Here is a 20,880-nt window from a genome sequence, read left to right on the forward strand (position 1 = left end):
TTCAATAAATAAACGTGTTGCTTCGAAAATCCCTATGAACTTGTTTCTTCAATTATTTAATGTTGGTTATAATAGTCTACTGTTCCTAGATAAACACAATTGCTGTAATGAGAATGACTTTGGGATACTGTTAACCACAGGGTAATCGGGTTAAATATTTTATTTTCATTCTAGAAATTGATAGAGCCTTCAGTGACTGCTGATGCTGTACAAGCGAGTACAGCAAGCACCCAGACAGCTATGGAAAGTGACCTAGAAAAAATGGACTCGACCACACAGTCTGAAATCTTGGAAGATAAAGCTCCGATTTTGGAAGGGATCAAGGTAATTACATCAGTTGACATAATATCTTTTAAAAAACACAAGTCTCAATAGAAAAAGTAACTTGCTTCCTATTTCAGAAATCATGAGAAAGGTCTGCCTCGGCCGTCAAATGTTAATTTTTAAATATTTGTTCAGAAGTATGTGATCAAAATATTTTAGAATAATTTAGCGTCCAGAAATTGTTAGCACCTTGTGTGCCTTTTAAGATTATTTAGACTCAAGAATAGCTTCACAGTTAAATACTGCTGGCAAATAAGAGTGAGCATTCCATGTATGATTTTGATTTAGTAAAACTTGTCGTTTTCATACTGTTTTGGATGTTTGGTATCCTATCCCTGCCCTCAATGCTCTAATTTTCAACCCAGTGCTCTGTCTGCCATGGACTGCTAAGGTAATAGTTGGAGGAATGTGGGCTAGAGGACGTTCAATGAGGGTCTTGCTCTAAAAGGACCTTGTGTCCTAAGGTAAACCTCAAATTCCTCACCCTCCACACCTAGGGTAGTAGCCATTGCTTAACTCAGTTGCAGGGTCTTTTAGAGTAACACCAACCACTTTTCTATGTCTTGCCCTTCTTTGCTGATCGCAATGCTGTGTCATCTTATGGGATGTGATGGCCTTGATCATGCTACTGTGCAAGCCCTCTATTGTACCTAGTTTGTTTTAGGGGCTTCTCAAATGTCCTGAGCTGTAGACCTGTAGCTTCACCTCTTCTCGTGCGGATTCCTCTCTGTGCTTTTGAACCCCAAATGTTGGATGTTTCTTTAGTTTCGCTAGGGGCCTTACAGCTGCAACCAATATTCATGCTACTTACCCCTTCTGGCTGCTCTCCAACTTCTTCAGTTTAGGGGCTAGCTTTAACTGCCTTTGTGCCCAGGCTCTTGCAGGCACTGTAGTCTTAGCTTCCATGTCCACCTGACCTGGTCTACAGTGTAGCTCCATTAGCTTAGCCCCTCCTTTTGCAGGTTCTCTATTTTGCTCTTCGCTCAATACAGCACATCTCGCACTGTGGAATGCCATCCTAACACCCTCCACATCAACAGATGTATTCTACGTGTGTTATACATGTGTTCTAGGAGTAATTGCCTCTGTGAGTGCTCTCGTTGGTGGGCCGGTATCACCTTTATCGTCTTTGTTCGTGATATTCCTTTCTCCTCCCCTCATGTCTGAACATTATTCTCTCTTGTTGCAGGCAGAGATTGTTTTACTAATTGGACTCGCCCTGTGCCCAAGGCTCCTCAGTTCGAACTTTTATGAGGGGTCTGTCTGTCATGTTGTGCTCAAGCATCTGTGTCATGGTGGCACTCTGGTACCACGCTCGATGATTCGACTGGTTTGATCTGTGGCAGGGATTGCTTACCGATTTATCTTGTTCTGCGTATGGATCGAAGAACAGGGCCGAATGAATGTCAAATCACTTGCTCATGACAGATGCCCTCAAAACCTTTCCTGAGCTCATTTTGTTTTTTTCCTATTTCTTGCTGTTTCTTCAACAGGGATGTTACGGAGATTCATCAGTTTAGTTTTATGCTTCATCCCCTCTCCTAGTGAGACCCCCATCACTTTTTGCTGTGCTGCTGGACCTTTTTCTGAAATCCTGAATGAGTTGAGCCTTTTTCATTCATTCATTCTTATGGGCTCTGTCTTTTGGATCTCTATTCTTTGTATTGTTACCTATACTATGAAGTCCATCTTTCTCCATAACTCTTAAAGGCATCTGTATTTTACTATTGCATTACACAGCTCCTCACGGGCAGTGTTGCTGGGGACCCTTACGGTCCTCCTTTGAGATTCTTTTCTCTATCCTTGAGTAACTACAGTTCTTAAGGATAGAGAGATACTTAGTATCTCTCCTAAAACTTTATAGTCTGAGACATTGGAACACACCACCTTATGTGGAATGCCAAAGGGATACCTAGTGTCCCTCTTCTCTCTGCTCCTGTGACATTTTAGTCACCTAGACAATTTCCTAGTTATGGCTGGTGGCAGTGGACGTGTTCTACCAACTATTGTGTGATTTTTCTACTGCAGGCTGTGTCCATAGCCTTGGTAGTGCACAGTAGGGGCAGTCTCGGGAGGATAGCTCGGGGGCGACATGCTCGCCTTGGAAGCAAGACGACATGGAGCAACACTGGTTAGATCCTCGGGTCTGTGCTTAGAAACCTGCAGGTATTAATCACATTATAAATAACCCCATCACCCAAGTACCAACTTGGGGCATCCCTTCTTTTTTCACCATTACTAGCGTGATTGTCCTTTGTAAGCCCTTCTACCATTGTGGGAGGGGGGGAGTACCCTTGAGTGTCCCCACCTAGACTCCCGAGTTTCTGGGCAGGCAGGAAGTGGGGGAGGAGTTTTCCACCCACCTGTCCTTTGTCTGCCAGAGTGCCAGAAATAGAACCAGCTCCCACAGTGGGTCTGGCTGTCCTGATTTGACAGCTAAACACCCCTGGCTGTGAATTCCTGAGAAAGATTGAGGAGGAGCGTGTGCTGGAACTGTGTAAAAGGTGAAGCTGCTGGAAGAAAAGCAAGTCAACCACTAGAAGCGACAGAGGAACTCCGAAGATGGTGTCTCCTTCCCTTTGACTGGTGGGAACAGCCAGCCCGAAGACCTTTGATTTGAGCCATCTCCTGAGGTCCTGTGAATTTGCCAGAGCTGCAGAACCCCAATACCAGGAGACCTGATGCCCTTTTCAAATGCATTTGGTGGAAAGGCCGAATCCATCCACATTTTTGCTGAGCCCCGAAGAACACTCCAGAGATCCGATCCACCTTGCCCAGACACCCTCATCTGAATGCGGCACTGCAGGAAGCGAAGAAGATTGACCGGACGAACCGCATCCTTTTGTTGGTGCTGCAGAAAAGGCCCCAAAACCGCAGGGTGACCAGAGAAGTTGATGAAAGCTGTGCCAGAGATCCTCCCTCGAGACTGCTGCTGAGAGATCTGTCCATTGTCCTGCCTTAAGTTGTCAGACCAAGGAATCCGGAGGTCTTGTCCTAAGCTGCAACATTGCAGAGCATCCCCCACAAACGTTTTCTTCTAACCTAAGGTACTGTGGGGGAAAAGGTATTGTTTACCTGATGCCAGAAGTAGTCGCTAAAGATCATTGGAGTGCATGTAGAGGTGTCCAGGGCAACCCCCTCTTACCTCCGACCCAAGCCGCTGCTTGTGTCCCTTTAGCAAGTCCTTTAACAGGGTCTCCAACATTGGTTGAGTCTTCTTGTATCTTCCTTCCTATAGACTAGAAAGTGTATTCACAGGAACTTTTCATTTCTACTGCTTTGCAAGACTAAGCCGCTACGAACTACCTTTTACCTAGAGTTGCGTTTTTGACTTTGAAAGACTTGCTGTCCCGCAAACTGCCTCTAGAACCTGAAGCTCTTCTAGGATAACCCTAACCAACTGCCTTCCTTCCCAAGAATCACTTTGTATGGGTATGCATACGAAATAAATTACTATATTACTTTGTGGGTGCGCGTTATTACTGATAAAACTGTCAAACTTCTGTAAGAATTGTATGCCTTCAGCAGCTACCAACTAAGAAGTGAGCCTTTGAAAGTATTGAAAGGTACACCTATGTGTGTTGGTTTATTGTGCTAAGTATTTAACAGTGACTGTTGTGTAAATATAAATTAAAAGTTACTCACTGAAGTGACTAACATACTCTTAGTCCTTATTCCCCTTTCCTCCATACTGCATGGGCATCCCTTCCTAGGGGACGGGAGACGGCACCTTTTTCACCAGAAAAAACCTTCTTCCCCTTTAAATTTAGAGGCGCGCAGGGGTGCGGCCCCGAGAGCATGCACTCCCCTGACACCGCCCTCCGGCGCCACACTCAGTCCCCATAGACGCGTCGACAATAGATTAACATTAGCCAATAACACCAGTTTTATTAGGGGGGAGGATGGTGGGACGTATGGAGGAAAGGGACGTTAGTCACTACGGTGAGTAACTTATAATTACTCTTACTTCCCGCACACTTTCCTCCATACTGCATGGGCGATTACAACTGAGTTAAGCACCAGGGTGGAGAGGAGACCCTACTTAAGCAAACAGGTGCCTAAGAACCACCTGTCCAAAAGCCGCGTCTAATCTAGAGCCGGCATCCAAACAGTAGTGTTTGCAGAAAGCCGAAGGGGTGGCCCATGTGGCCGCCCTGCTTCTGACTTGTCAGGGGACATGCCGTTGGAATGCGATGGCCGTTACCTTGGCTCTGACCGCGTGGGCATGCATATTGGCCGGAAGTGGCTTATGCTGTCCCTCGTATGCTTCTTTGATGGCCGAGACCATCCATCGGGCTATGGAGGCCTTGGATGCCCGATACCCCGGTCTTGAACCTCCGAATGTGACAAATAGGGCATCCGACTTGCGGAAGCCCTTGGTCCTGTCCAAGTAGAATTTCAGGGCCCGTCTGACATCGAGGCAGTGCAGCACTCTCTGTGCCTCACCCTTAGGTTCAACAAAAAACATAGGCAGCACTATCTCCTCGTTTAGAAAGAAAGCGGACGGCAGCTTAGGCAGGAATGCTGGATGTGTCCGCAGGACTACTTTATCCTTGTGAAACGTAGTATATGGTTCTGAGGCGACCAGCGCCTGGGTCTCGCTGACTCTGCGAGCCGAGGTGAGGCCGACTAGCAAGGCCGTCTTAATGGTAACAAGCCTGATGTCCACATACACAAGATTTGTGCACCAGGGCACCCAAGACTATTTGAGGTCCCATACAGGGTGTGGCCTCTTGATGGGTGTTTAGAGCCTGGCGAGTCCCGTCAAATGCTTCTTGACAATCGGATTGGAGGAGTACACCTCCTCCTCTTAGTTTCTGTAGGCCCCAATGGCTGCTAGGTAGGTACGGCAAGTGTCCGCTTGCACGCCTGAGTGGGTGAGGTGTGCGGAGAAGGAGAGCACGTCGTCCAAGGTAAATGATATGCTATGTTAAAGGTACTTATATAGCGTACCGTCACCAACAGAATTGGTCCCCAGGCGCTCTAGCGGATCTGTAAACAGGAAGGGCGGGTAGGGTTAGTCGGGAGGAGGGGAGCAGGAGAGTGGGAGAAGTGATGTGCTGTTGGCAGCTTCAGTTCGGTATACACCGAGTGCTGGGCTTTGGTGCTAGTATCAGGTCGGGCGAGACCTCGAGTGCTGTAGGTGGTGTTTATGTGTTGTTGATGCGGTGTAGTAAAGTGCGTGCAGATTGCTGGGAGAGAGTTTGTTGTGTGACTTTGTGTGGTTTAAGTATGCAGAATATTGAGGGTTGGGTTAATGGGGTCTGTATCCTGATTCAGGTACTTCTGATTCCGTTAGAGTTGTATCCCTGTGGATTGGGTTGATGCTGGATTCTCGTGGGCCGACTCGCTTTGTTGGTGCTACGCTGGCCCAACTATATCATAGTGAGTATTGTTTGGATTGGTAGGCGTCCAAACCTTTTCTACGGTCGTGGGACTGGGTTGGTAATATCTATTCTCTTGTTATCTAGTGTGACACAGGTCAGTTGAGGGTTTGAATGGTTCAGGGTCGGAGTGGTGTTGATGTGGTGTTCTCGTGCTACCGTCTTGGTGTGCCTGTGTATTCAGTCATTCGTTTCCTCCTGTCATGACTGTCTTTCCGTTGGTTCTTTGGTTTCTGTGGGGTGAACATCCTTGGGGCTGTCGTTTAGTTGTAGTTTTTGTGTGGTGGGCCGTTGTGCTTCCTGCTATGTAGTAGGAGGACAGTGTGTAGTGATGGAACATTCTGTTTCTCGCCCACAGGAATGGGGCTCATAGTTTAGCACTTCCTTTCCCTCTCTGTTGTTGTCATTAGGTCTGTTGGGAATGGCTGTAGTTTAAGGTCATGGTCCTCTTGATGATTCGTACTGGTGTTTCTGTCTTTGTCTTGCTATGTATACGGTCTTTGGTTGTATTGCGGCTGTCTCCCGGTTAGTCGTTTAATATGTCGTGGGATATTTTCCTGAGGGTTTTTCCCATTGATTGCTTGGTGTGGATCTTGGTCTCTCTCTATGTTCATCAATGATTTAGTTGTGTGTGTGTGCGCCCCTGTGACTGGTCTATCTAGCTATGACGTGAAGAGCCAGGTTTTGAGTCGTTTCCTGAATAGTAGGTGGTTTCTTGTGTTACGTATGTACTTTGGAAGGTCGTTCCAGGTTTTCAGGGCTTGGTGAGAGAATTAGGATCCTCCAAGTTTTCTTTTGTTGTAGGGTTTCGGTTCTAGGCGGATGTCAATGCTTGATCTGAGCATTCTTGTTGGTAGATGTATACGCAGTTTGTCTCTCAGGAACTCGTCTCCTTCGTTGTGTATCGCTCTGTGCGTGATGCATATTGCTTGTATTTTTTTCTTTATTTTATTGGTAGCCAGTGTAGTGTTCTCAGCGCTGGTGTGGTGTGTTCTCTACGGGGTAGTTTCAGAAGCAGTCTTGCTGCTGCGTTTTGAATGCGTTGTAGTTTTTAAAAAAAGTCTTTCTGGCATGCCTAGGCTGTTGGCTTAGTCATGTCTACTCAGGACATGACTAGGGCAGTTATGGTGGCTGTTTTGTTGACGAACGATAGGAATGGTAGGATCCTCTTTGCCGCTCGCAGGAGCAAGAAGCTTTTCTCTAGCGTGAGATTGTCCATCCGGACCCCCAGGTTTTTTACAATCGGCGAGTGTGCTGGGGTTGTCCCGAGTTCCCTTGGCCAAGGGATGAAGTGGTTTTCCCCTCCATTTTTTGTGACGATAATTATTTCTGTTTTGCCTGGGTTGATTTTGAGGCCGTTTGAGTTCATCCAAAGGAATACATCGCAGAGGCAGTTTTGTAGCGTTGAGTTTATTTCCGGGTTGTCTTGTATTTTGAAGATTATTTGTGTATCGTCGGCGTAGTTGCAGCAGGTGAGGCTGTGGCTTTTTATGAAGTAGATAAAGGTAGATGTTGAATAGTAGCGGGGAGAGTCTGCCCAGTGGCAGAACCTGGTCTACTTGCTCTTATACTGGGCTGTGGTAGCCTTCCTCCTTGCGCCCTATATGGTGCCTTAGCGTGACCTGCTCAGGAACCACGCTGTGAGGGCTAGCTTCTGTGGCGCGGGGTGGATGACCCTGCCCCACTGCTGGGCTAGATGATGTGCTGGGCCCGTCGGAAGGTGGATCAGTGGTCTCTCCGAGAGGCTGAGCAGCTCAGAGAACCATGGCCTGGCTAGCCACCATGGCGCTATTAGAATGACGCTGAGGTGGCGAGACTCCTTGATCCTGCATATCACTCTGTGTATCAGCGGTGTGGGCGGGAAGGCGTATGCAGTCCTGCCGTTCCACTGAATCTGAAATGTGTCGCTCAGGCAGGAGGCAAACTGTTGGCACTTCTTGTTGTGCCAGGTGGCAAAGAGGTCTACCTGGGGGTGTCCCCATCTGCTGAAGATCTCCTGCAGTACAAGGTCATTTAGTTGCCACTCGTAATTGTCTGCTCGCAATCTGCTGAGCCTGTCCATCTTCAGGTTGGATTCCCTCGGAAGGTGGACCGTCGTGAGGTAGATGCTGTTTTTCAGAGCCGATTCCCACATGCTGACTGCCAGTCTGCACAGCAGAGGGTATCTGGTACCTCCCTGCTTGTTGACTTAGTACATGCTGGTCGAGTTGTCTTTCTGAATGAGGACAACCTTGCCCCCGATAATCGGAAGGAAGGCTCTGAGCGCTAGCCAGATAGCTTTCAGTTCAGCCAATTGATATGGTGCTCCTGCAGGGGCCAGGTGCCATGGACGCAGTGGTCATCCAGGGTGGCCCCCCATCTCTCTCTCTCTCTCTCTCTCTCTCTCTCTCTCTCTCTCTCTCTCTCTCTCTCTCTCTCTCTCTCTCGAGAGAGAGAGAGAGAGAGAGAGAGAGAAAAGTCGGTGGTGATGGTGACCTGCGGGGTAGGTAGCTGGAAAGGCTTGCCCATATGCAGGTTGCAGTCTTTGGACCACCATGTGAGGTCTGGGTGAAGAGATGGAGGAACATTGTTCATCTCCGCCTGAGAGCACCGCTCCTGGTTCCATGATGCTGCGAAGTGCAGCTGAATGCTCCTCATCCTGAGTCTCTTGTGGGGTACGGCCAATAGGACCGCTGCCATGAGACCCAGTAGTTGTTAGTACCACCAGGCCGATGTCACCTCTCTGCAGAGAAAGTGACTAGGGACCCTCTTGATGGCTGTGATCTTGTCCTCGGAAGGAAAAACTCTCTCAGAGCAAGTATCTCAGATGAGCCCCAAGAAGGTCAGTCTCTGCGTAGGGTGCAGCAGCGACTTTTTGAGATTGAGCGAAAAGCCCAGATCGTGCGTTGTGTTCATAAGGGCATGGGAAGTGTGGTGCACCGCTTCCGGAGATGTCGCCCTGACGAGCCAGTTGTCGAGATACGGATAAATATGGTGGCCCTGGGCCCCGAGGAGGGCTGTCGCCATATTCCTCAGCCTGGTAAAGACCCTGGGGGCCGGATTGAGGCCGAACGGGAGCACCTTGTATTGGGAATGGCAGCCCATGATCCTGAAGCGTAGAAAGGAACTATGCGGCTGCCAAATCGGGACGTGTAAGTAGGCGTCATTCAGATTCAGGGAGCACATCCAGTCTCCCTTGCACAATGTCTCCGCTATCAAAGCTGGCATAACCACCTTGAATTTTCATAGAGGTAGGGAGAGGTTGAGGGTGGAAAGGTGCAGCACAACTCTCAGGCCCACCTGGTTCTTTTTCTGAATGGCGAAAATCCTGGATTAGAAGCCCAATCCTCTCTGGGAGGCTGGGACTTCTTCCACCACCTGGCTCTCGAAGAGAGACTGGATCTCTGCCAAATGAGTTGCTCTCCCAATCTGTGGGAGTCGAGGGGAAGAGGGAGGAGAGGCTGGGATGGGTAGGCAGTACCCCGTGGATACTACGGAGAGGATCCAGGGGTCCGCGAAATTCTGGCACCAGAAATGTGCATGGAGAGCAAGCCTGCCCCCCACTGGAGACATGTGGACCCTGAAGGGCTTGTCATGCCTTCTTTCCCTCTGAGGCTGTTGCTGAGGCTGACTAGAAAAAGCCCTTACTCCCCCCTCCCCCTTTGTTGCTTGTGCCGAAGTTGAGTCGGCGAGCGGTCGGGTGCCTAGACCGCCGCTCTTGAAAGCCGCGGAACCCTCCGTATGTACTCCCCTTGTCTGAGCGCTGCTGTGACTGGGTGTACGATATAGGCGTGGTCTTTGTAAGAATGGATAAAGACTTGGCCGTTTGTGAGCTGTTTTTCTTTTTATCCAGCTTCCCGTCCGTAGTGGAGTGGAAGAGGTCACCCCCCTCGAACGGCAGTTCTAATATGAGTTCCTGGACATCCGGGTTCAATTTAGTTGCACGGAGCCAGGCAGTTCTTCTCATGTCCGTGGCAATGCAGATGGACCGGCCAGAGGTGTCAATGTGGGCCACGGTCGACTCCATGATGTCCTGCACCACATGGGCCACCTGGCCCGAGGAACCGGAGGCAGATCCCTTTCTGACATTGATATACAACCTGAACGATGGTGGGAAGGTAGTATCACAGATATACAGCATTATGCGCAACATCCCCAACCCTCGAAGCGAAGCAATGAGGGCCCGCTGGCAAATGGACATGAGGCAGGAAATGTCCGACAACGAATGGCTCAGGGCACTGTCGTTCCCGAAGGAGGTGTCAAGGAACCAGAGATTCCGATTAATACAAATCAATGTGCTCTACTGCACCTACCTGACCCCAAGTAAACTAGCAAAGTTTAATAAGATCAATCAAGCACAGTGTAACTGGTGTGGGACGGAAGGAGCAGATCTGATCCATATGCTATGGAACTGCGTTAAGACACAAACTCTCTGGGCAAAAGTGAAGCAGACTTGCGAAGTAGCTGAAGTCACGAGATACAAATGGACCCCAGCAGAATGCCTCCTGGGCAGCTACCCCAGGCTAGCCAAACTTAAACACGCTGTGAAATTGATGGACCTGTTGTGTATAACAGCCAAGAGGACCATCGCCATGGCATGGAAAAAACCTGCGGGTCCGAGCTGTAAAGCCTGGCGCATCGAACTGGAAAGGTGGGCAAATGCTGAAACCAAAGCCTGGGAAGACAGCATAGCCAGATCCACCGAAGAATCAAGCATGGCACTGGAGGCATGGAAAGACACTATGGCTAAAATATTTCGATCCTCCGATGATAAACCCCCTTGAACAATGAACTCGAACACCCTATCGACCCACTAAAACGAATAAACATTGGAATACGGCCCCCCGTCAACCAGGCCATCCCAGGAGGATTCCCGATGGCCCCCCCAAAGCCGTGCCAACCGCCCACCCCCCCCTCCGAGGACGGACTAACCTCCAGCTACCCCCCATAAGGAGACAGTTAATGTTTTTATGTTGTATTAATGTTGTTAACCTTTGTGAATGTAATGGCATGTTACCTGCAAGTAAGTCAGTCAGCCTGAGCTAAGGACCTGACCAATGAAAATGTGTAATGCATATAACCACAAATGCCAATAAACAAATTTTAAAAATAAAAATGATGTCCTGCACCACCATCTTGGCCTTTGCCACTCCCACTTAGAAACGTAATTGGCTCTGTGCCGGAAGCTCTGGGAGGAAATCCGCAATTTCCCACCCCAGCCTCTGGTTAACAGCTGTCAGCATGGCATCCGCGTGGGCTTGAAGAAGATGAAAGGATGCGTTGCAATACAGCTTCTTACCGTACGCCTCCAAGATCTTCTCCTACTTGCCTAGCAGCGCCGCAGATGAAGAGGCTGAGGATGAATGAGGCTTGGAGTATAGTGATGCCGCAGCAATCAGAGGAATACGGCTGAGGATGGACCGATAGCAAGAGTGTATCCCCCTCCATCTGCCTGTACTTGGCGTCCAGGCGTCGATTGACCGGTTTGACCGAGTGGGGCTTGAGCCAGCCCTTCTTGGCCAAAGCGACAACGTCCTTCTGCATCGGGATCCTGGTCCTTGCTGTGGAAACGTAGCGTGAGGACTTCAGCGAGGACCCCCTCTGCTGGTTGCTCGACCTTAGGTTGAGGAAGGCACAAGTACTCTGCCAGCCCTGCAAGACGTTCGTGGAAGGCCATGGCTGACAGTGTGTCGGGGTCCTCTTACTCATCTGTGTCCACCTGGGAGCCCGAGGGATCCGGCACCAGTGGAGGGGTGTTGGGAGCCGGAGGCTGAGATGTGGAGAGGAGCCGGAGGCTGGTACAGAACCGCATGCACTATTGGTTGGGGGGCCGGAGCGGGTGACGGAGGCTGCACTAGGGCCATGGGCGTCTGTACTGGGGCTTGCGGCACCGGAGCCATTGGCGGGAGCATGTCCCTGAGGAAGACCTCCCCCCCCCCCCCCCATCCGAGGAGATTTCATGAGCCCGAGGAACCTTTTGAAGAACCTGTCCTCACAGGCCGGAGGAGTGGTAGGCAATATTGACAGGGTAGCGAGAGGCTGCTGGAGCCGTTTCATGCTCTGCCCATATGGACGCAGCAGGAACCTGCTCTGCACCAAATTAAGGATAGGCTGTAGGCCACATACCTGGTTGACGCCAGTCCCACCTTAACACTCGTTCCTCAACCTGCTCCCTTCCTTGGTGCAGCGTAACACGGGTGTCCCTATTGTCGAACTGCCTTCCACGTGCCTACGTCGTGTTGTTTGGTCCACTGGGCCCAGCCTCGCCCAGGACTCTTGAGTGTGGATCAGGAGGCCTACCCTGCTCCTCAGGCTGAGACCTGGTAGGCGTTGCGCCCTCGGCCAATACGCTGGTAGGGCTGCGTTTAGGCGCATCTTCGGACATGTTGCAGGTACTAGGGCATGGCCCCTCGGGTGAAGACCCGGTAAAAGAACCTTCCAGTCCCTCAGCACTGTCACCAGGAGGATCCACTGACCGCTCGGCCTGTCGGCCGGTAGCTGAAGTAGGCTCGGTACCTGAGCAGTCCCTCCCACGCTGGAGAGTCCTTGGGAAGGAGTCTCCCTTGCGGGGTGTGATGGAGAAGAGCGGCCCTACCTTGGGCCTGGATCGATGATAGATGAAGCCCTTCAGGTCCTCTGGGGGCGATCTCTGGATGAGCTCCCTCCACCTGGCTAGTCTGTTCTTCAGAGACCTCGAGGAGAGTGCGTCACACGCGGTACAAGCTTGCCAGCAGTGGTCTGGCCCAAGGCAATGTAGGCAGAGGGCGTGGGGGTCTGCAGTTGGAAAGAGCCCGTCGCAGGATGGACACCTGCTAAACCCAGTAGAAGTTGACTGTAACGCTCACCTGATTCCCACGGAGGCGCCTGTCTTGGCAGGTTGGTGTCTGTGACTCGAAAAGTGAAGTGCAGGACTCGATTGGCTTCCGGGGCTGAGCCTCTTCGCACTGTGTGTCTAACTCGAAGAGTGAGATATCTGCAGGTGAAAGAATATGGGGTTAATGATCTGGGGTTGTCGGGTATCTCTCTCCCTTTCCCTTCCTCGATTTTCCGTGGAGCCCCAAGGTCAACGTGCTCACCTTAGATAGGTGAATGCTGGACTCTCCATCTGCGTCTGGTGCAGGGTGCTGTTGCCAGTTCCTTCACTGGGTGAAACGTAGGCCTCTTGACATCAGAGGATTGCTACCGTCGTTAACTGCACGAACAGTGAGTTTCCGGACACCTTTTAAGTACTTACAGTCTTTAGGTGCGTGGGCACGTTAATGTGGAACAGGGCTCTGTATAATGCTTTTTCTATTTGTCTTGCAGGGCTCTTGAGGTAGAAGATGGTGTGAGGAAAGCCGAAGTTCGAGCCAGAGTCTTGGAATGACGCGCTTGGAAATGCGTAAGTAAATGCCGGTTGCCTGCTTTTCAAAAGCTCTCTAACTGTCTCTTTTCCCTTGCAGTTGTGAGTTCGGGTGTTGAAGAGACGCTGGAAACGCCGGAGTATTTGCAGGCGCCCTATTGTGGCCGGGCGCGATGGCGCGTAAGTAAAATACCTGTCTAATGTCTCTTCTTTTGTCTTTCAGGTGCAGGATTGCAGCGTTGAAGAAAACCGGAATTCCCGGAGTGCCGGTAAGTAATTCCACACAGAAATAACTATGCTTTTGTCTTCACAGGCGGAAGAGCAGCGTGAAGAGATGGTAGCTGCCGATGGATCAGGTGAGGAAAGCGCTGCGCGTGAAGGTTGCCGTGTTAACCTGTTGTTTCTTGTCTTTGCAGGTGCTACTGAAGGCTGGATACAGGAATGGTAAGCGTTTGTTCTTGCAGGTTCAGGATCGGAAAGAAGAAAACTGGAACAGACACGGTGAGCGTTCTGCTGCAGATGCAGAATAACGCGAAGCACGTTTCATCAATCGGGTGTGGTTTAAATAGCCTTGGAGTGATGAGGCGTCTTCCTCCACGGCCTCGCCTAGGTAAGAAAAGAGTTCCTGTTCCAGAAGAATTCCAGTGTTGTATCCAGGGAGTGGAGCTTGCCCCACCCAGGTATGAAAGTAGTCCCGGCTCACAGAGGATTCCTATGTGGCTGGTAAGTAAGCAGCATGGTCTGCTGCAGGTAAGTCCACCCAATCATCTTCATACAAATTATGAGCCCGGCGCTTCCAGTGCCGGGACCAGTGACTTTGATGAGCCTGGTGCCACCGGCGCCAGGACAAGGTCCAAAAGGTCCCAGTGGGGACCGGCTGGTGCCTAGGATGAAGGTTAGGGGCCTGCTTCCAAGGACGTTGGGCTGGTCCTAGCTCCTTGGAAGCAGTGATCATGACAGCACCCCCCCTCAAGGCCCCTCCTAAGCGTGTCTTCTCCGGGGGTTTTGGCTTGTCGGGGTGATTCAGATGGAATTTCTTGACCAGACGAGGTGCGTGGACATGTTCTGAGGGTTCCCAAGACCTTTCCTGGGGGCCGTATCCTTTCCAATCAACCAGGTAATATAATTTAGATTTGGAGATTTTGGAGTCTAGGATGTTCTTTACTTCGAAGTTCTCCATCCACTAGAACAGGTTCTGGGAGTTCGGTCAATCGGGTTTCTGGTTGTACTGGTTTTAGTAAGGAGACATGGAATACTGGATGTATTTTCATATGCGAAGGCAATTCCAATTTGACAGCCACCGGATTAATTATGGCAGAGATGAGTAAGGGTCCTAAGTATCTCGGGGTGAAGGTGCGGGGTCCTTTTAGAGGCAGGTGCTTAGTGGATAACCAGACCTGATCTCCCACTGCGTAGTGAGGGGCCTCTTTACGGTGTTGATCCGCTCCTTTCTTGTATAGAGCTTTAGCTCTTTGCAGATGGGCAGTGGCTTCTTTAAAAGTACGAGTGATCACCGAGTGCAAGTGATCCACAGCAGGTGTTTCGAATTCTTGGGGAGGATCCAGGTTAGAGGTCCTAGGATGGTTTCCGTATAATAGGAAGAAGGGAGTCTTCCCGGTTCCAGAGTGGGTCGAATTGTTATAAGCGTATTCAGCGATCCAAAGGATATCCTTTCAAGGGTTTTCAGTTTGTTGGAGCATGCAACGTAAATATTGCTCCAGAGTTTGATTTGTCCTCTCGGTTTGTCCGTCAGTTTGGGGATGGTGACTGGTTGAAAGTCTCACATCAATTTGGGCTAAGCGACAGCAACTTCGCCAAAAGTGGGAGATGAATTGACTTCCCCTATCGGAGACCAAAACCGAGGGAAAACCGTGTAACCGAACGATTTTTCTAAGAATTCTCGGGCTAATACTGAAGCTAGGCCCTTCAGGGGAATGAAGTGAGCCATCTTGGAGAATAGATCCATGACTACTAAAATGGTATTATACCCGGAGCATGGAGGTAAGTCCGTGATGAAATCCATGGACAGGGTATGCCATGGACAGGGAGGGATGTCCAGTGGGTGTAAGAGGCCGGCTGGTTTCTCCTTCTGACTTTTATTCTGAGCTCACACACCGCAGGAGATTACAAAGTCTCTAATATCCTTCTTCCATGATGGCCACCAGAAATGTCTTTTGACCTTTTCCATGGTTTTGGTAATGCCAGGGTGACCCTCCATTAATGAGTCGTGATAACAGGAGATTACCTGTTTTTGTATTTTCTCACAGGGCAAGTACAATCGTCCTCGGAAATATGGTAGGTCTTGGTCCACTGAGATATCCTTCCCCTTGAATTGCCAGTCCTGTAATTCTGCCGGAGTTAGGAGTGATTTGACTGTAGTCTCGATGTCTTCAAAGGATTGAGCGCTGACCAAGCCCAAAATCCTTTGTTCTGGGATTATGGGTATTGGTTCAGGATTGGTCAAGTGTTCATCTATTCCCATCCGGGAGAGGGCATCTGCTTTTCTGTTTTTACTGCCTGGTCGATAAGTAATTATAAAGTCAAACTCAGCCAAAAACAGAGCCCAGCGGAGCTGCCTGGAAGACTGAGCTTTGGCCGTCTTCAGATATTGTAAGTTGCGGTGATCTGTCATTACGGTGACTGTGTGTCTGGCTCCCAAAAGATAATGCCGCCAGGCTTTAAAGGCTGATCTGATAGCTAAAAGTTCCTTGTCTGTAATTGAATAGTTGATCTCAGGAGCCGAGAATTTGCAGGACCAAAAGGCTACAGGATGTAATTGGTGTGTGACCGGATCTCTTTGTGATAAAACTGCCCCCATAGCAAGACTAGAAGCATCTGTTTCTACGATGTAGGGGAGTTCTGGGCGAGGGTGTTTTAGAACAGGTGCAGAGATGAATTTAGCTTTTAAGTCCTGAAAAGCTTGTTCCGCCTCGGTAGACCACTCAAAACGTTTGTTTTTCTTTAATAGAGCGGTGATGGGCTGGACTATTCGAGAGAATTCAGGAATGAACCTGCGGTAAAAGTTAGCGAAGCCTAACATGCTTTGAACTCCTTTTACAGAGGTTTTTGAAGGCCACTTGATGATTGCATCGACTTTCTTTGAATCCATATGGACTCCATTTGGTGACAATATGAATCCCAGGAACTCAACTTCAGTTACGTTGAAAACGCATTTGTCAAGCTTAGCAAAAAGGTTATGTTGACGTAATCTCTCGAGGACCTCTTTAACGTGTTTCTGATGTTCCTCTTCAGATGATGAATAGACGAGGATGTCATCAATGTAGACAACAACACACACATCTATGAGTTCTCTAAGGACATCATTCATAAAATACTGGAAGGCGGCATGAGCGTTGCATAGTCCAAAGGGCATAAGTTGATATTCAAACAGCCCATACTTGGTGCGGAAGGCCGTCTTCCATTCATCGCCCTCTTTTATTCGTACCAAGTGGTAGGCTCCTCTGAGATCCAACTTTGTATATATACATGCGTCTTTGGCTTGGTCCAGGAGTTCAGGGATCAAAGGTAACGGGTATCTGTTTTTAACAGTGATTTGATTCAGGGCGCGGTAATCTATACAAGTCCTAAGGTCTCCTTCCTTTTTCGGAACGAAGAACAAAGCCGAGGAAGCTGGAGATTTTGAAGGACGGATAAATCCGTTAGCTAGGTATTGGTCCAGATATTGTCTGAGGTGAAGATTCTCTGGCTCGGTGAGGGCATAAATCCTACTGAAAGGAGTTGTTGTTCCGGGTATCAGATCTATTTGACAGTCGTAAGACCTATGAGGAGGCAGGGTGTTAGCTTGGTCCTTCCGAAAGACGTCTTGGAATTTCTGGTATTCGGGAGGTAGTTTGGGAACCTCAGAAGAGATTGCCGCCAGTGAAACATCAGGCCGAGGATAACAAGTGGAGATACATTCTGGAAACTGAACCGTCTTTGCTCGCCAATCGATCTGAGGATTGTGCTTCTCTAACCAAGGAATTCCCAGAATGATCTGGAACTGAGGGGCCTTGATCACATCGAACACGATTTTCTCCCGGTGTCCCTCTTGGCTCACTAACGTCACTTCTTGGGTGGCGTGAGTTACTGGTCCGGAGGCTATCTCTGTGCCATCCACTGTAGTAATGACGTCTTTTACTGCCTTAGGGACAAGAGGTAGATTCATCCTTGATACCATTTCACGGTCCACATAATTACCGATTGCTCCGCTGTCGATGTAAGCTTCAATTGCATGCAAACGATCCGGACGTTCAGGGCTAATGAGGACCATAGGCACCACGAAATGCGAGGTCATGGAAGAGATTTTAACGCTCGGCAAGAGGACCTCTACACTTGTCGGGCTAGGTCGTTTCCCTGCTCAGAATTTGTGGTACAGGTATCTGCGGCTCCTACAGCCTTCTTAGCTGGTTTCACTGGACAGTCTCGAAGAAAGTGCCCAGAGTTTCCGCAATAGAGGCATAATTGCAGCTGTCTTCTCCTTTCTCACTCTTTTTGGGTTAAAGGTCCTTTCATGCCCCCTATTTGCATGGGTTCCACGGTGTCAGCTCCCCTATTAGAGGTCTGCGGTTTAGAAAACACTTGGGTATCAAATTTGGAACGATCAGCCTTTCTGTTCTGTAATCTGTGGTCCAATTGAACAACTAAGTCAATATAGTCTGAGCATTCTTGTGGAGGATTCACAACTTGAGCTAACACATCCTTGAGCTCTCCACGCAGGCCTCTGTAGAAAAGCGTTATTCTTTTATCCTCAGGCCATTGAGTTTCCACTATAAGTCTGTTGAATGAGGCAATGTAAGTCAAGAGGTCTTGATTACCCTGTCGTAACGAAAGGAGTTCATTGTCCAAGGCCAGCCCTTGTGCATGTCTTGCGAAAAGTTTCTCCATGCTGGACTGGAAGGCCTGGAAATCATGAACTGGATCATCCTGAGTGACTAAAGGGATCGACCAATCTGCGGCACTGCCACTGAGATAAGAAAGCACAAAAGCCACCTTGGCCTGATCTGTTGGGAAGGCAGCTGGTCTACATAAGAAGTGTAGGCGGCATGGTTAATGAACACTGCAAATCTCTTTGGGTCACCAGAAAAGCGTTCGGGCGGAGCCAAGGGCACATTACCGGGTAGATTGATTTGCACTGGATTTGAGGAAGATGCTGAAGGATAATTTCCTCCTGGAGCGGGCAAAGGTGTTTGTCCTGCCTGCGTTTGTAGCAATTGCCTAGCGAGGTCCTCTGTTCGCTCCTTGGATATTATCAGCTCTCTTCTTAGAGCGTTGGTTTCCTGACAAGCTGCATGTACTTCTGATCTTAGTTCCCCAAGCAACTGGGCCAATTGATCAGTATCCGAGGATTCCATTGCGCCTGGGTAGGAGTTTTGCGGTGGGCTTTGCGTTCTGTAACGCTCACCTGATTCCCACGGAGGCGCCGGTCTTGGCAGGATGGTGTCTGTGACTCGAAAAGTGAAGTGCAGGACTCGATTGGCTTCCAGGGCTGAGCCTCTTCGCACTGTGTGTCTAACTCGAAGAGTGAGATATCTGCAGGTGAAAGAATATGGGGTTAATGATCTGGGGTTGTCGGGTATCTCTCTCCCTTTCCCTTCCTCGCTTTTCTGTGGAGCCCCAAGGTCAACGTGCTCACCTTAGATAGGTGAATGCTGGACTCTCCATCTGCGTCTGGTGCAGGGTGCTGTTGCCAGTTCCTTCACTGGTTGAAACGTAGGCCTCTTGACATCAGAGGATTGCTACCATCGTTAACTGCACGAACGGTGAGTTTCCGGACACCTTTTAAGTCCTTACGGTCTTTAGGTGCGTGGGCACGTTAATGTGGAACAGGGCTCTGTATAATGCTTTTTCTATTAGTCTTGCAGGGCTCTTGAGGTAGAAGATGGTGTAAGGAAAGCTGAAGTTCGAGCCAGAGTCTTGGAATGACGCGCTTGGAAATGCATAAGTAAATGCCGGTTGCCTGCTTTTCAAAAGCTCTGTCTCTTTTCCCTTGCAGTTGTGAGTTCGGGTGTTGAAGAGACGCTCGAAATGCCGGAGTATTTGCAGGCGCCCTATTGTGGCAGGCGCGATGGCGCGTAAGTAAAATACCTGTCTAATGTCTCTTCTTTTGTCTTTCAGGTGCAGGATTGCAGCGTTGAAGAAAACCGGAATTCCCGGAGTGCCGGTAAGTAATTCCACACAGGAATAACTATGCTTTTGTCTTCACAGGCGGAGGAGCAGCGTGAAGAGATGGTAGCTGCCGATGGATCAGGTGAGGAAAGCGCTGCGCATGAAGGTTGCCGTGCTAACCTGTTGTTTCTTGTCTTTGCAGGTGCTACTGAAGGCTGGATACAGGAATGGTAAGCGTTTGTTCTTGCAGGTTCAGGATCGGAAAGAAGAAAACTGGAACAGACACGGTGAGCGTTCTGCTGCAGATGCAGAATAACGCGAAGCACGTTTCATCAATCGGGTGTGGTTTAAATAGCCTTGGAGTGATGAGGCGTCTTCCTCCACGGCCTCGCCTAGGTAAGAAAAGAGTTTCTGTTCCAGAAGAGTTCCAGTGTTGTATCCAGGGAGTGGAGCTTGCCCCACCCAGGTAAGAAAGTAGTCCCGGCTCACAGAGGATTCCTATGTGGCTGGTAAGTAAGCAGCATGGTCTGCTGCAGGTAAGTCCACCCAAGCATCTTCATACAAATTATGAGCCCGGCGCTTCCAGTGCCGGGACCAGTGACTTTGATGAGCCTGGTGCCACCGGCGCCAGGACAAGGTCCAAAAGGTCCCAGTGGGGACCGGCTGGTGCCTAGTATGAAGGTTAGGGGCCTGCTTCCAAGGACGTTGGGCTGGTCCTAGCTCCTTGGAAGCAGTGATCATGACATTGACATGCGCCGTTGATGAGCGTGATGCTTGAGGACCGAGTGCCTGATTTATAAAAAAGACAAAAGAGAAGAAGTATCCGTACATGGAATTATACATGGCCGAAGGCAAATCCAGGAGCGCTGGTGTATTCGGCCCGTTGTGGCTGTGGCAAATGGCTTTAGCGCTTCCACTTCTGTCCATCCCAGTAAAATCAGCACTTTATGTAGCCACTCCTCGCAGAAGGCCTCCCTTAGCTTCTCCCTTCTGAACACACGCTTCTTACACGCCATGGGCTGGATATCCATGATTTACTTATGGAGTCCACTCCAGATGTTCTGGCCATAACCAAATCCTGTTTGAATGAAGCAACGCCTAACAGTGCCACTCTGGCCATCCTGCCCGACTTCTGAATCGTCTGTGCTGATCGCCCATCCCAAAGAGGTGCGGGGAGTAGCAGTTCTATTCAACAAGCATCTAAACCTCACGTTGTTGATTATGAATCCCCTGAAGGCTGTGAAAGTATGTTGGTTATTCTTGTGATCTATCTCCCCCCTAGACACACCCCCTTGTTTGAGGAACAATTCATCTACCTGTTCAATAACATCTCTAAAGCCAAGTCCACTGTGATTGTTCTTGGGGACTTTAATCTCTGGGCCAATGATCCCCCGGACAAGCAAGCAGTATCCCTCCTTGCGGCCCTAGACTCTATCGGATTTTCACAAATGGTCAATGACCCTATCCATAGTGGGGGACATAACCCTTGACCCTCTAACTCATCAAGTGTTGGTCAACAATACTATTGTATCCTCATGTCTCTGGTCTGATCACTTTTTAGGGAACGCTTCCATCCTTCTCCCGTCGGCTCCACTGAGATTGGATGCTGGACCAAGACTTTTTAAAATGAACCGGAATAAATTAAATTAGTACCCGTCGAGAGTCAAGCAGAATGCAACACGCATTCTGATTGGCTCTCGCCGGGCCGTTACCCAGCCGAGAATCCCTCGATTCTCGACTGGGATT

At 49.5% G+C, this 20,880-nt stretch overlaps 1 protein-coding gene across 1 annotated transcript in view; it reads left to right on the forward strand.

The window, feature by feature from the left end:
* The window catches only part of LETM1 (leucine zipper and EF-hand containing transmembrane protein 1), a 919,975-nt gene that overhangs the window by 661,897 nt on the left and 237,198 nt on the right, over nucleotides 1-20,880 (forward strand). The window contains exon 10 of the mRNA XM_069632136.1: nucleotides 175-324. Within this exon, the coding sequence (XP_069488237.1) occupies nucleotides 175-324 (150 nt within the window). The remainder of the gene's footprint in view (nucleotides 1-174; nucleotides 325-20,880) is intronic.

This window comes from Ambystoma mexicanum, chromosome 6q, assembly GCF_040938575.1.
Source record: "Ambystoma mexicanum isolate Mex_15411 chromosome 6q, UKY_AmexF1_1, whole genome shotgun sequence".
Classification (NCBI taxonomy): Eukaryota; Metazoa; Chordata; class Amphibia; order Caudata; family Ambystomatidae; genus Ambystoma; species Ambystoma mexicanum.